The sequence below is a fragment of the Electrona antarctica genome, assembly GCF_951216825.1.
Source record: "Electrona antarctica genome assembly, chromosome: 8".
Lineage (NCBI taxonomy): Eukaryota > Metazoa > Chordata > Actinopteri > Myctophiformes > Myctophidae > Electrona > Electrona antarctica.
The window spans coordinates 19,220,339-19,236,571 of NC_136789.1; the positions used below are offsets into that span (position 1 = coordinate 19,220,339).

The following is a 16,233-nucleotide window of genomic DNA, read 5'->3' on the forward strand; positions in this document are numbered from 1 at the left end:
GACCATTTCGGACGCGGGGCGGCTCGCCAGAACCGGGCCGGCACCCTGCCGGTTGGAGCCTGTACAGCGGTGCCCGTTGGGCACAGGCCTACTTGGAACGATGTAAGTTGGAAATGCATGCCCTACCCAAGACTCTGAACCCCTAATTGCCTTGCATGTTTTCCTTCACCATTGGTGTGTGATTGTGAATGTGTGTGTGAATGGGTGAATGTAATGCACAATCTACAGTATGTAAAGTGCCTTGGATAAAGGGAAGGCGCTATATAAATGCGCCATTTACCATTTGTATGGGGGTTTTTAGATATTTTAGAATTTCAAAGTGTCCATGATGTTATGGACACTGGGCTCACTTACTTCCTGGACTACATGTTGTCTCAGTAAGCCATCCCTCCCCTTATCCACAAGGAGGAGCAGTGCATCAAAGCATTATGGGAATTGTAGTTCAGGAAGGAAGTGAGCCCAGTCCATGACACTTTGAAATACTAAAATATCAGTAAAAACACATATTACCCACATAAAAACCCCAGGAAAGTGTTTCTCGTCTCCCAAACATCATTAAAATAAGATCTGGTTGCAAAAGGGGTGAAGTGTCCCTTTAATAAACCTGATAGAGACACATTAAGGCACAGGACACTTGACGGACTGCATTCCACCCTCAGTCAATAAAGAGAGCAGTGCTTGTTTAAGTTTGAATAAAAAGAAGAAACTGCTTCCAGGTATTTTTGCAGTGTTTTGTTTTCCAGGTTTCCAGCTGTCTAAAAGTAGCCTTTTTATTTGAGAGAGAGAGAGAAAGCGTGAGAGAAAGTGAACGAGAGCAAGGTAGCTTCTGGGTGCACAAATTGTGATTACACACTGGCATTACCCAAGGCAATAGGCATAGCCATAACTGCACGCAGAAATCAGGTAGAATGGTGGTGCGTCGGAATGCCACTCTGTCCCCACAAATTGTGTGATGCATGCTTGTGTGTGTCCGCAAAATTGCACAACATACCGTGGCATTTATTTTTGCTTGAAAAAATCACGCTTGCAAGCTGAGCTGTATGGATTGTGACCCAGTGTGTGGCAGGCTGTGTGCGAAATGACACAAGATCCCCCGCTCACCTGTGCTGTGGGTGAACATGATCTTTGTTCCTTGACTAACCTATTAAAACCGGGAAAGCATCCGTGTCATGATAGGTTTTCACCACTTGAACCATGTTTTATATATTGGCGCTATTAGCTAGTAGATGCTGCCATTAAAGATTGACAATTTGTGCTAAATCTTTGAATATACAGTATATATTTTTAAAGAAAATATTTTGAGAGGTGGGTCAACGGCCAAGTATATATCATTTTAGGGGTCCTTGAACATGAAAAGGTTTGAGAACCACTGAATAGCAACATAAGTCTTAATGGGTTAACACAGCCTGCTCATCAGACTAGCTGCATGGCACAGCCATTCTCACACACACACACACACACACACACACACACACACACATGCATGCACAACACACAGACACACCAGCTCACGCATTAACCTGGGAAAATGAACTTCTATTCAGCTCCATGTATTGTGCCAATTGAAAATATTCTCTTTTATTGACATTTAGCAAACACTCTTGTAAATGGCATGAACCCAATAGTCACCAAATGACGTTGAAAATGATATTTATCTGGATCGTTAAAGACAGCCGCTGTTCGAACGCAACCGCAATGCAGAAGGCCCACTGAACACACACACACACACACACACACACACACACACACACACACACACACACACACACACACACACACACACACACACACACACACACACACACACACACACACACACACACACACACACACACACACACACACACACACACACACACACACACACGGTTTATGTGCTTCAACTCAATGTGTACTTAGTTAATTAACACCAAAAGGTCACTGAAACAACACAGTGCATACAACACACTCAGACCATCCCTGAGGAAACCACTTACAAACAGGGTCTGAGTCATAATCCTTCAGAGGGACGTTAGAAAAATTAGGGCCAGAGATACATGAATAAACATCCAGACCCCCAGGAAAGCGCCCAGAGGGCCGGCCCGGTTCTGGCGAGCTTTCCCGCGCCCGAAATGGAGGCAGCTTCCCGTGCTCGGACACGTATACATACATCTACGTAATGGAGCGGAGGCACCGTTCAATAATACTGATATCGTTCGTGCTCTGCTCAACAGGCATATTGCGGAGTACTCTACTGCATAACATGATGGCTTGGTATATGCTCTTGTATTCAAGAGAATAATGATGCCATTAGTTCTTTTGGATGAAAAAGAAAACGAAAAAGACTGTTGGAAATGTATTACCCTTTATATCATTTCATGGGAGCTTGGAACCCTCTTCATGCGAACCCGTCTGCCATTCACTCCGAGCACGACTCTAAACCCCATTCCAGAGTCATTCTTTGCCCCTGCAGCATTCGATGAATCACTCCCATCCTTTTATGTAACACTTTTATCAAGTTCAAAGGAAAGGACGAATGAATGAACACCATTTTTGCCAACTTCAGAGAACGGTTAAAGTTGCACTATAACTTCCCCGTTCTACCCCAGATTTGAATCTCCGGTGCAAATGCTGAAATTTGGACCACCAACCTAATAGAACCTTGACCTGAAAAACTTTGAAGACCCCTGACTTAAACCAATACTTCAATGACTTTGCTCGGTCCTTCTTTATCCCCCATCTATACACCAAGGGCGCATTCGGAAATAGCGCACTGAGCGCACTGTGAAATGCTAACTAATAGGTGCTCCAACGTGGTATTTCCGAACACGCCCTAAATCTCTTTATTGAAAGTAGTCAAACTACAAGCTCACAATGCGTCATCCCCCAGACTTAGGACACTAGAGTTCATGTGGTTAAAAGCTGTATTTTAATATAACATTTGCATTTAACAACATTTAACATATTCCCCACCTTTGGCATAGATGTACGCCAATTGAATTAATCTGATTCAGCGCCATTGGCGTAGAATATATGGCAATGGCACTGGGTCAGATTAATTCACGCCAATTGAGTACCACAGACGAAAAACAGTCTAAGTCCAAATTTAATTCTGATTGTCCTGAACCCTTATCTATCATTTATACATTATGGATCAATAGTGTGGACTTAGACGTCTGTGGCATTCAATTGGTCTTTTATAGTGCTATGACCGATCAAGTCGTAATGCTACTTAGTACATTAGCATTGGTTTGCTAGGTGATGATGTAAACAGCAAAGACGCACGGCATCTTGTTTCTTGAGCACATCCGCACCTATCTGCTTCTTTTGATCGCCTTTATCTCCAATTCCTTGTCCCAGATGCCATTTCTGGTCAAAACAAGCTTTTTCGACGGTCCATAGCCAACGCCGTAATGGTCGTGGTAACCCTTTCGAGCGAGAGACCGGATATGGATCCGACACCACACACAGTGTAAGTAACAAAAGTAATATCCGGTCGCAGGTTTTGGCTATTCAAAACAAGGGTTAAATGGGGGGAAATCCTGGCGGTATACGGGTGAATAAATTAAAAAAGTTAATTTGTAGTTTTGCTTTGAAATAACAAAAAAATCTTCAACAGCAGAAAATGTATTTGTGAGAGCTCTACTGTATATAGGTCTTGACAGGCCCCTCTTCTTCGTAGACAGTGTAGCTTTCCAACACTACTTCCAGGTACTGAATTAATATGCAAATGTAATTACATTTTCTCCAAATACACTGAATCAATTAGAACTAAATATTATAAATGATACAGAGCCACATCCGTAACAGAATGCCCAGATGTTTTTTTTTATTACAGTTCTGACTTCCAGGAATTTAATTAATATGCAAATGTATACATGTTTTCTCCAAATACACTGAATCAATTATACTATTATAAATGATACAGAGCTACAACAGAATGCCCAGTTGCTTTTTTATTATTATTTTACAGTTCTCGCATTACGGCATAGCAGCAGCAATAATCTTTGGCGCACTGCAGCACCAGTAATACGTGTTTGACACGGCAAACTTTCAGGTACTGTTGAAATGATTTAAACACAATTCCTTTCAGAGTACAATTGTTTAAAATAAGATGGGTTCGAATCAAGCCTCCAAGACCAGAGGGCTTTCTGAAGCAAAATTAACTCGGTACCTCCAACTTGGGCCCAAAACATAAGCAACACAGGCCGGACCAACAGGCTCAACTCATAGGCTTGCGCATGGTGGTAGTTTGTGACAAAGAAGCATAAAGCATATGCTTATGGGCTCATTTCATTTCATTTGCTATCTAAGTCTACATAAAATAAGTCGGGGCTAGGGCAAGTGCTACGAGCCATGATGGAGTCTGAAGAGGTGAGTTTTCAGACTACGGCGGAAGGTTGGGAGTGAGGCTGCGGATCTGATTGTAATGGGAAGTGCATTCCATAGTTTTGGAGCCAGAAGGGAGAAGAGTTTGGGACGTGTGGAGCGTTGTCCCAGCGTTTTTAGTGAAGGTACTTCCAGCTTCCCTGTAATGGCTGATCTGAGTAGCCTGGTTAATAAACCAGACCGAATCAGCCGTTGGCAAAAAAAATTGCCTGCGACAGTGTTGTGTGATATTAGTCTGGCTTATTAGCCAGGCTATGATCTGAGTGCACGGGAGGGTTTGCAGGGTTCGATCAGACTTGCAAGAATAGGGGGGGGGGGGGGGGGGGGGCAGGCATGCAATGATGGCAGACAGCAGATTCGTCGCACAATGGGAGCCAAACTACACCCGGAAGTTATGTGGAATGCATTGGAGTCATTGAGAGCCCGGTGACCAACTCATGAACAAACACTATTTCTGAATGACTGAGACCTTTGTAAAGTATTCGCTCCTGGAAAAGAACAGAAGACATATAATACACTATTGTCTGCTGTAAGGTTACGTTCCTGAACATACAGAGTATAAAGACCACCGTTTCCTGTCTGGCAGTAAAATCTTGCAATACCTCTGAGACAGAAACGATACCTGCCGCTGTTTAGATCCTCAAATAAAATTATGTACTGTACACATTGAAAAGCAAGTGATTAGAAAACACCTCTTTTATATTCCTGAACCGATTATGACAAATGTTGCAATTGCCGATTTTTTTTTTATTCACGAGCTGGTCCAGCCGGCTCCGGCAGTGAAACCGCCACTGTCATGGCGTACCATGATGTCAGTGGCATCTCTTCCTTCTGTAACGACCCTTGGGAGTATGAATCCAGTCTAAGATGCTGTGCAATGCCTGTACTTGGAGGTAGAGCTCTTCACGGGTCCAGAAAAATGGTTCCGACATCCGAAATTAATCTGTGACATTTTACCGATTCTGACCCGTTCCGAAAATATTTTCAAATAGTTAAACCAAACCCGAGTGGATCCGTGACAATTTTGTGCGATTCCGACCCGTTCTTTCAAATGGCGGCGCCGAGCCCGACTGAGATCCGATTATTTCCGACATTCCGAGAGTCCCGACCCAGCCAGGCAGACATAAATGTGGACTATATGAAATATAGCGGACGTATTGACCAATTACCATTTCATGATTAAAGCGCGAGAGAGAGAAAGAGAGAGACACACAGACAGAGAGAGAGGTTCCCTGCAGGCTGCGCGCTGCAGCAGAGGGTGAGAGAGACTCTCTTCTCATCTCCTCAGCGTGTGCGCATTTAAAATACCAAACGGATCATTTGTTTTTTTTACACAGAGTTTTAGCAGAAGCAGATGCATGTACCGGTCTTGGCTGATTGGAATATTAACAAGGCGCGACACTCAATGCACTAAACAGCTCCTACTTTGCTCTCTTCTTCAACACTGTTGTCGGGATCCGTGATCGTGATATAAAGTATATTGCACACCGGTGTTTTCATTCAAATCAGTGCAAGGCAAACTGAGGATGGGGCTTGCATTGCGTGGTACGTAACAGCATAATCATCACAGCCGTTCATGTCGCTGCAATACTAACCTGATCCTAGGTCAGCCTAAATTATCACACTTTAAACAGAACTTTTTTTCCTCGTTTTTCTCCTCCCCAGCGCTGTGCAGCATGAGCGCACAGTGGACAGAGAGAAAGAGTATACAGTCAGACTGGCACACAATCACACACATGATTGAATATTTTATTAACATTTGCAACAACAAAAAAGCACAGACAGTACACACACACGTCACACACAGTAGCCTATACAGGTCTTCTCGAATCCACTCGGACATTACACATAATGATATGAATGACAGACCCGAGATCCGCGGGGGATACGTCCGATTCCGACCCTGCCCGAGTGATTACGGTAAAACACGTCGGGGGACCCGGTGAAGAGCTCTACTTAGAGGCCTGCCACTAGCCATGTGGAACGGGTTCATGTGTTTGGTCCGACGGAGCTTAGGTCCGAATGACAACCTACCTCAAACCCTCACCCTAACCCTAACCTCCCCCAGGGCAGCACACCTAAACCTAACCCCAACCCTCCCCCGACCCCCAACGCACCTCGGACCAATGCTCCTTCGGACCATAGTATGCCTCCCATGTGGAACTCCATATTTGGGGAAATATTTGATGTTGCGTGGAACTCCACATTTGGGCAGATATAGTTATGATGACATCATCATCACAACCATGTAAGTATTTTAAAGAGATTTGTCAATGAGACCAAATTGAATTCAAGAATGATGTATTTGACGAAGCTTCTCGTGAGTATTAGTATAATAATTAGCTCCCTTTAGTTTTGGGTGTATATGCACATTCCAGTAGCAACAGGAGCAATAGGCAATTATCCTTCGAAACAGCGCCTCGGAGCAGTTTAGGTCAAGTGTGTCTTCCTCGCTCAAGGACGCCTCGACACAAGCAGGGAATCGATTCCCAAGTGGCCACTCTACCACATATACAGACATTTTAGCATACGCACACCATGGGAGAGTCGTTACGCCATTACTATGGACATGGAGTGGGAGATCGGGTGAGGGGTATGGTGGCAGATGAGGTGGAACGCTGGAGGTTCCAGCATCAAGGACAGAGATACGCCCCCACAACTGATGGAGGTCAACAAGTCAAGAGGAAGTTAAGAGGAGGTCAAGTCAAGCCAAGTCAAGAGGAAGCCTTAAGTGTTTTCGAGGCTGGCATGGCAAGGCCTGCACATTACCATGTCAGCTTCAAGAAGGCAAGAGATAGCCCTCCTTTACAGATGATGGACTTCCCCTACAACGGCTCTTTACAGACTATGGACGTCCCTTACAACCGCCCCTTACAAAGGATGGATGTCCCTTACAACCGCCCCTTACAAAGGATGGATGTCCCTTACAATCGCCCCTTACAAAGGATGGACGTCCCTTACAATTGCCCCTTACAAAGGATGGACGTCCCTTACAATTGCCCTATACAGAAGATGAATGACCCTTATAGTCACCCCATACAGAACAGGGTTATCCCTTCCAGCCGCCCTTCACAGAAATGGGACGGCTTCCAGCAGCGGTTCCCTGTCACCGAGAACAATCAAGGGCCCATCAAAGATTTCTCGCAGCAGCAGTACTGGAGGAGAAACCCGCTTGGAAAGGACCACCTGAGAGAGGACAGGGAACAGGGAAAGAGGTACTCTGCTAATAGCACTGCTTACAGCTCATTCGGAAGACGACGAAGGAACCAAGATTTTGTGGACGAGAACAGGGGTCCAGTGTTTGACGAGTCTCAGCTGCCCTCTGGGCAGGAGCAGATTGGTGCGGTGAGTGCTGCCTTAGAGGCTGTCACCAGGGAAAGAGGCCTGACTGACCAGGATGTAGAAAGGAGAAAGTGCATCGTCTCCACCATGCAAGAGCTTCTCCAGGCTGTCAATCCAGAGATCACTCTCCGTCTCTATGGCTCGTCGTGCACCAAGTTCGGTTTTAAGAATTCTGATGTCAACATTGACATTCAGTACCCCCTTCACATGCATCGGTCAAAAGTCTTGTTGATGGTCAAGGACAGCCTCTCTGTGAGCCCTGTCTTTGTTGATGTCCACATCAACAAAGACAAATGCAATGGCATGGTCCCTGTGGTCACATGCAAAGAGAAAAGCAGTGGTCTAATATGCAAAGTAAGCTCTGGGAATGACAACCGCTGTCTCACAACTGCCTATCTGACTGCCTTAGCTAATCAGGAGCCACTTCTCCTTCCACTGGTCCTGGGCTTCAGAGAGTGGGGCCGGCTCTGTGAGGTGGACCAAGTAGAAGGAGAAGGTCTGCCAACATACGCTTTTGCCCTGATGGTCATCTACTTCTTGCAGAAGCGTAAAGAGCCACTCCTCCCTACCTACCTGAACAATGAAATTGAGGAGTTCTCTCTCAGCAAACTGTCTGACTTTAATATGACACACATGGTGGATGGCTATGTGCACTGGACTTACTCCCCCCCATCCAAACAATGTTCACAGGACTCCCATAAGAGCGGAAAGGCTCCACTGGTGTTCCAAAGGCATCGCACCTCTGCAGAGGTTGGCCTCCTGTGGTTAGAAATGTTTCACTTCTACTCGCTGAAGTTCAACATGGCAGATGCTGTGATCAGTGTGCGCACCAGTGTGGTGCTCCCACGTGATGCAAAGGAGAAATGGCGAAAGGAACTCATCGCTGTAGAAGATCCATTTGCTGTGAAGAGGAATGTGGCTCGTTCAGTATATCGTCAGCAAATGTTTGACCACATCCTCCACTGCCTCAAAACCACATACAGATATTTTGCACTGCCACACACCAGGTCAGCTATCAACCAGAAGAAAGAAGCCTTGCAAAGGCCTGTCCAGACAGGGGCACATACCAACACATTGAAAAGAGACACTGTGAACCTGGTAGACACTAATATGTATGCTAATACACCTCATACTGTAGGAGAGAGTCCTCAAGACTCTGATTGTATCATTGAACTGAAGGTCGGAGAAGAATGTGACTCAGACAATGAGGGGGGGGAGGAAAAGCCAGACTCTTGCAAAAAGAGCCTCTCTCACGATGAGGATGAGGAGTTGGAGGAAGAAGAGAGGCATGATCACATGGATGGATTTGGCCGAGAGCACATGGAAAGTGTCAACATGGTGGACAAGATCTCGGGGGCGGCAATACTCTATGAGAAAATGTGTGACTTGGTCACACCCAACTCTACGGTTGAAGAGGAGCTGGCTCCTGTCATTATGTTACACCCACCTCTAGAGAGAGACTTGGATAAAGATGAGGGCATTGAAGTCAAGAATGAAAAACAAAGTGGCCTGCACTATGAGTTCACCAGCCAAGTGTTTACTCAAGGCAAGTCCCTCTTGGCTGTGTGCTGCTTATGTAAAAATTACGGCCATATGCAGAAAGACTGCCCGGAAGATTTCAGGAACATGGAAATGGAACCCTTGCCCCCAATGACACCAGCGTTCTTGGAAACCCTCAACTATGTTTGTGAGCAGTGCTATGAGGACTTTTCCCCTGACAAACGTGAAATGGACAGAGAGAGAGAGAACATCGTTCACGACCTGGAAAACTTTGTCAGAAGGGAGTTTTCAAGGGCGAAGCTGCGGCTATTTGGATCGTCCAAGAATGGCTTTGCCTTTACACAGAGTGACCTTGATATCTGCATGGTGATGGAGGGACAAGCGACCTCAGATGGTCTGGACTGCATTGGGATCATCGACAGCCTGGCAAAACTACTGAGGAAACACCCAGGTCTGAAGAATATCCTGCCTATCACTACAGCCAAGGTGCCCATTGTCAAGTTCATCCACGTCCACACAGGGCTTGAGGGAGACATCAGTCTCTACAACACCCTGGCCCTGCACAACACCCGCCTATTGGCATCATATGCTGCTATCGACAAGAGAGTGAAGATCCTCTGCTATGTCATGAAGGTCTTTGCCAAGGTGTGTGACATCGGAGATGCGTCCCGTGGCAGCCTCTCGTCCTATGCCTACTCGATCATGGTCCTGTTCTTCCTCCAGCAGAGAAACCCACCGGTGATTCCTGTGCTGCAGGAGATTTATGATGGAGACAAGAAACCAGAAGTTCTGGTTGATGGTTGGAACATCCATTTCTTTGATGATTTGGAAGCACTGCCGAAACAGTGGCCTCAGTACGGATTGAACACTGAAACGGTGGGGGAACTGTGGCTTGGCCTGCTCCGCTTCTACACAGAAGACTTTGACTTCAAGGAGCATGTTATCTGCATCCGGCAGAAAGCCTGTCTCACCAAAAACACAAAACAGTGGACCTCCAAGTACATTGCCATCGAAGATCCATTTAACCAGAATCACAATCTGGGTGCTGGACTGTCATGGAGAATGACTAACTTCATCATGAAGTCTTTCATTAATGGCAGAAGGGTGTTTGGATCACCAGTCAAAGTCTCCCATGACATATATTATTTCTTCGATCCTGAGATTCTCACTCAAGGACAGCTGGCCCCAAACGACCGCTGCTGTCGAATCTGCGGAAAGATAGGTCACTTCCTGAGAGAATGTCCCATGCGTAAGACATCCATGCAGCGGAGGCACCTGGGGAACAACCTGCGAGAAAGGCTTGAGTCTGCAGGTGGAGCCAAAGAGAGGATGTCGCAGAAGAGCGGGCGCTGGAGGAGACCGAACGAGAAGCGACACTGTTCACAATTTCCTAATTCCCAGGGAGAGAGGTTGGAGTCTGCGGGTGATGCCAAAGAGCAGACGAGACACAAGTCTCAGCAATTTACTAATTCCTGTGTGGGTCACATGCCCACATTAATACAGACTGAGTGCAATACTGAGGCACTAGAGGAAATGTCAAAATGGTCAACTGGCAAAGCCACGTTGCCAGTGGCTTAACTTGAAGCAATTTGGGGCAATTCATTTTTTGACGGAATGGCTCTGTAGGAGGCGAAGTGTCAAAAAGAGGGACTGTTTGAAATTCTGTATCCGTTTGTTCATCCAGTGTTTATATCACAAACTGCTGGACTAATAAGCACCAAATTTGTTTGTTCATGCTGCCAGAAGGCCAAGGAAGTACATTCAGGCATTTTTCCCACACTTTTTACAATTATTTAAATATAACAATAATGTTGGAAGTGATATGGAGGTTGGATGAAATATGGAGTAATACATCATCATAACAGTTACAATAGATGCCACGTGAAGGCCAAGAACCACATGGGAGCTACATCATTATTAGATCTCTGTTTTTGACACTAGGGTGCTGGATTTTGAACTCTATTAACTTTGAGCTGGAAGCTTGTAGAAGGCTCCCATTTCATGACATTTCCTAAATGTGTCATGTATACACGTGTCTAATTAAAGTTCGAAAACATTTTTTCTGGAAACAAAAGATGACCATATTACACAATGAAAGAAAGGTGATTTTACAGTTAAATTGATCGTCTCCCCCTCTCTCCTGACATTCACATGTCAGACCATCTGTGGAGGCCGTTTGATTTCTTTGTAATCCTAAACACATTTGCATTAATTATCTCTAGCTGCTAGCTATGAGAGAGAGAGAGGGAGAGAGAGAGAGAGAGAGAGAGAGCGTGTGTGCGTGTGACAGCAACGCTGTATACCGGTCCTTAAATTGTAAACTTAATTTAACAGTCCAGATAAGATGCAATTATAGAAACGTCTCATGTGATCAAGTGTCTCTCTCATTTCAACTCACTGAACAACAACATCCTAAGTGTTTGTTTATCCATTTTTAACTGAAGAGTTTAGACATGTAACCAAATGAAGACATTTTGCTGTGATATGTTTGTATAAACACTGCCCTTTCACTGTGAAATTGAATGAACATAGTGGATGGACAATCAAATTAAATAAGGACAAGACCGTGAGGTATAGGGAAGAAGTTCTGTCGTCTACATAGGTCTGTTTCTGGGGTGGTGACATCATGGAACTTATCCCTTGGTAAACTTTCAGCTGACAGACGTAAATCTAGAAAAAAGTACATTCAAAGTGGAATAAACCTACATCAACTTTAAGCACTGCACATCATTTTGGACTTTGTTTTAAACATACTGTTGCAGGAGCTCAGGTAGGGTAGGCCTATTATGTTCCCTCTCTAACCAAATGGAGTATTCCTGTGAGTGGTGAGTATTTCAATCAGACCTGTTGCGGAAATATGGGCATGTGAATCCCCATTAGGTGGGTGAGACCGTTTTTAGCCAGAGGGTGAAGTCAGTAAATAATAGAAGATCAACGGTCAGTTTGATAGCAACATGAGGCGCAATTTTGTAGGCAAAAGTCACGTTAGGGTTAAATAGTCAGCAAGGAACTGTTACTGTAAGACTTACTATGTCTTAACTTTTTCTTTGCCATCTACGTTTAGAAAAGTAGCGAGGCTAACGGTACCTACTGGTGCTATCTACGCATATGTCCGTATACTCCATATATGAAAGCGCTGTCTGTCCGTTTACCTTTTAGCATTGCTCCGGTTGATATGGAGAGCCTCCCCACCAGCTATGGGATTTTTAAATCCAGCTCCGTTATAACATGATTTTCAAAGCGCTGTATCTCCAAAGGTTCGAGAGCTGTCCATGGTCAGCTGCTGCGCACCCGACGATCGTAAATCTTTTGCGAGTTTGTACCGCATCGCTGGGCAAATGTATGTAACTGGTTGTAATGCTAAAGGCTGTGAGCTAATGCCAATGGTGATGTACTCATAACAAAGGCCCCCACCTTCCTGAATAACCCGGAAGAAAACAAGCTCCGTAGAGTTAAGGTAGACTGCTGGCATTCCTTAGGTGTGCGCATGCTAACACTAGATGGTGCTAAAGGAGTTAAGATACCCATACATGTGATTCATTCGCATTCATTTAAACTACTATTGGTGTTATGTGAATATAACGCAGGACATAAAGTGACACATTTATTTTTTTTGAATGCATGTTCCCCGAGTAATACCATCTGTAGGTCCCAACAAAGAGATTGGACCAATGACAGTGAACTGCTCAAATCAGCTAAAGCTGCTAAACCAATCACAACCCAACCCAACCCAATAAACATTAACTTATACAGCTCACATTAGTATATCTTCTCTTCAGTGGTGATGTGTAGGCATTGTTCAATATGCATATCGTTGCTGTCGGCCAGAATCCGATTATCTCCATATTTCAACTGTATTCGTAAATGAATGCCCTACTTCTACTAACAACACAGAGTCACATACCTGACAGAATTGCCGGACTGATTTGTTTATTTTTTTATTATTATTAAGACGCAATGTTAAGATGATCCTATGGTATTTTCGGTAGAACACAATACTTCTTTGATCCATGGGGATGGAGTGACGTTGGGACTTCGACATTATGTCACCTGTTTCCCAAACAGTGGGTTGGGAATCCATTTTAGTATACCTTCTTACATTTTTTCATTAATCATATTTATTTCTAAAGATGTCCACAAAAATTCACACATTTGCATGAGTTGAAAACAAATTTAAACATTTGGGAATTTCATGAATTCAAAAAATAAAATAAATTCCCTAAATTAGAAAACAAATGGTCTGGTATTCTCACTAGTTTATTGGGTCTCAGGTAAACATCTAAGTTCTCTTTTGGATCTTGAGCTAAAAGGTTTGGGAACCACAGTTGCTCTATGTCAAAAAGACTGGGAAGTCATGTGTTGGTAAAGCCAACTCAACACTGCCCGACGGTCGGCTGTCACCAGTCGCGAGCAGGTCGGCAGGAGACTCCCGATGAGAAGCTTCCGTCGCTTGCCGTCCATATCGCCTTATCGACGCTTCGGAACCCGTTGATGAAGAACCGAACATGCCCGGTCGGTTGCTGATGTCGGGAGCGACGCTATCCATGTTGTAGCGATGAGGGGGGTAGATTACTCCACTTTAGCGGGGACTTCTATCTGCTCGTCATGTTTCAGGGCTAACTACTGGTGTAGTGTGAACTAGATACCATATTCTCAATATCAACTCTAATAAATAAGTCCCATTTAGTCCTGGATAGGTTTTAGGGAAGCCCTGGACAAGAGATTAAGACCAGAGCAAGCAGGGTTTCACCAGGACAGGTCCTGTACAGACCATATCGCTACTCTGCGTATGATAATCGAACAGTCCATTGAATGGCAGACTTCTCTCTATCTAACTTTTGTGGATTTTGAGAAGACCTTCGACAGCGTGGACCGAGATACCATCTGGAAGCTGATGCAACACTACGGAATCCCTCAGAAATTCATCAACATCATCCAACAGCTGTATGAGGACTCCGACTGCCAAATCATCCACAATGGAAAGCTAACTTGCCCTCTTGAAGTTAAGACCGGGGTGAGACAAGGCAGTACGGAGCCCCTGAATGGCCATGCATTCAAAATATATTTTATCTTGTACGTACAAGATATTATCTTGTACGTACAAGATATATCTTGTGCGTGCGAGACATTATCTTGTACGTACGAGATATTATCTTGTACGTACGAGATATTATCTTGTACGTACGAGATAATTATTATCTTGTATGGACAAGATAATATCTTGTACGTACAAGATAATATCTTGTACGTACGAGATAATATCTTGTACGTACAAGTTATATCTTGTACGTACAAGATATATCTTGTGCGTACGAGATATTATCTTGTACGTACGAGATATTATCTTGTACGTACGAGATATTATCTTGTACGTACGAGATAATTATTATCTTGTACGGACAAGATAATATCTTGTACGTACAAGATAATATCTTGTACGTACGAGATAATATCTTGTATGGACGAGATATTATCTTGTACGTACAAGATAAAATATATTTTGAATGCATGGCCATTCAGGGGCTCCGTAAGGCTAGCCTGGCTAATAAGCCAGACTAATATCACACAACACTGTCGCGGTATATCAGTCTGGGCTGGCTCCACTTGGATTTCATTTCCCGGGGAACATTTTCTCTTTGACGCAATTGGTCAGAGCTACTGTCAGTCAAAGGTCTCAAGCATTGAACGTCACTGTACCAAAGCCCGCCTATATTGCATACCGTGTCCCGATTGGTCCGACCTGTTCTCTGCTGTAGGAAAGAGGCGTGCTACTGAGCCTCGCCAGACCGTAATCCGCTGGTAGGCAACTTTTTTTTGCCAACGGCTGATTCGGTCTGGTTTATTAACCAGGCTACCGTAAGGCTGCATGCTCTCACCAACAATTTTCTTGATGGCCATCGACTGGAACATGAAAAACACAACCATGGCCAGTAAGACTGGCATCCAGTGGACCTTCACCCAACAACTCGAAGACCTTGACTTTGCACCAACACGCACAGTCAAAGCTAACACTACTCTCCGAAGAGGCAGCAAAGACTGGCCTCAAGATAAATGAGGACAAGTTATTTGGAACAAGACTACGAGGTACCGTAATCCACTGTCTGTCTGTGTCTGTGTTGTGCATGCCTGTGTCACTCGACACAACACCACACTTTCTCTCTCCTCTCTGTCACCGTCCGTCAGGCACAAGTTCGCACAACGTATCTCTAGACTACTCGACAACTAAATGCAGACTCAGAGAACTATAGCTCAGCCTCAGCCGATCTCCAAGCCCCTAACGTGTCGCTGATCCAACGCGGTGTAGGCTTGTAGATCAGGTCTGTTCCCTGCACCTCTATAAAAGGGAAGAAAATAAATAAATAAATAGCACGTGATGCGCGCGTCTGTGGGAGAACTGAAATTCAATTATTGTAATGGGTACCCTGTACCCAAGACGGTTCGGTACCTGCTTGGTCCCGTGGTTTGGGACCCACCCCTAGGCACGCCCAACTCGTTTGCACAGCTTTTTTGAAAACCTAATACCCATACCTAACACCACACCAAAAACTATTCACCAAAAGCCAAATCTTGGTGACAGGAAAGAGAACAAATTGAACAAAAATATTGATTTACACTGAGCACAATTGTTTGACCTGCGGAAAAACAAAATAAATACCATGATCGGAGCCTAATTAAACAATAATTTGAGCTCCCGCTAAACAAAACAATGATCGCATCGCTAGTAGGCCTCTGTGGGCCTCAGGTGGTACTTTTAGTTTCAGACAGAACAAGGGCTCTTCTTCTGTGCTCATGTTGCACATTTAGCTGGCACTCGGCACCTACTGCCTCCTATGGGACCTGGCGTCAAAATAGTTAAGAGTTAACATTGGGTCTGGAAATGAAAACCTTCAAACTGTAGTCATCATGCTGATGTCATAATGACGCCACGCTGGTGTCCAGTCTCCATCGCAAATTAAGGGAAAGATAATTTAAACTGTCTTGACGCTGGTCAGATATGTGTCGTCACATGTAGGCCACATAAAA

General features: G+C 44.6%; 2 protein-coding genes across 2 annotated transcripts in view; one reads left to right on the top strand and one right to left on the bottom strand.

The window, feature by feature from the left end:
- The window catches only part of LOC306928394 (relaxin receptor 1-like), a 126,445-nt gene that overhangs the window by 67,988 nt on the left and 42,224 nt on the right, over positions 1-16,233 (bottom strand). The window lies entirely within an intron of this gene.
- LOC306928021 (terminal uridylyltransferase 7-like) lies at positions 6,907-15,420 on the top strand (the record flags this gene model as incomplete). Its single annotated transcript, XM_079507940.1, has 3 exons — positions 6,907-10,686; positions 14,066-14,224; positions 15,394-15,420. The coding sequence occupies 3 exons, from the start codon at positions 6,907-6,909 to the stop codon at positions 15,418-15,420; spliced, it is 3,966 nt and encodes a 1,321-aa protein (XP_079364066.1).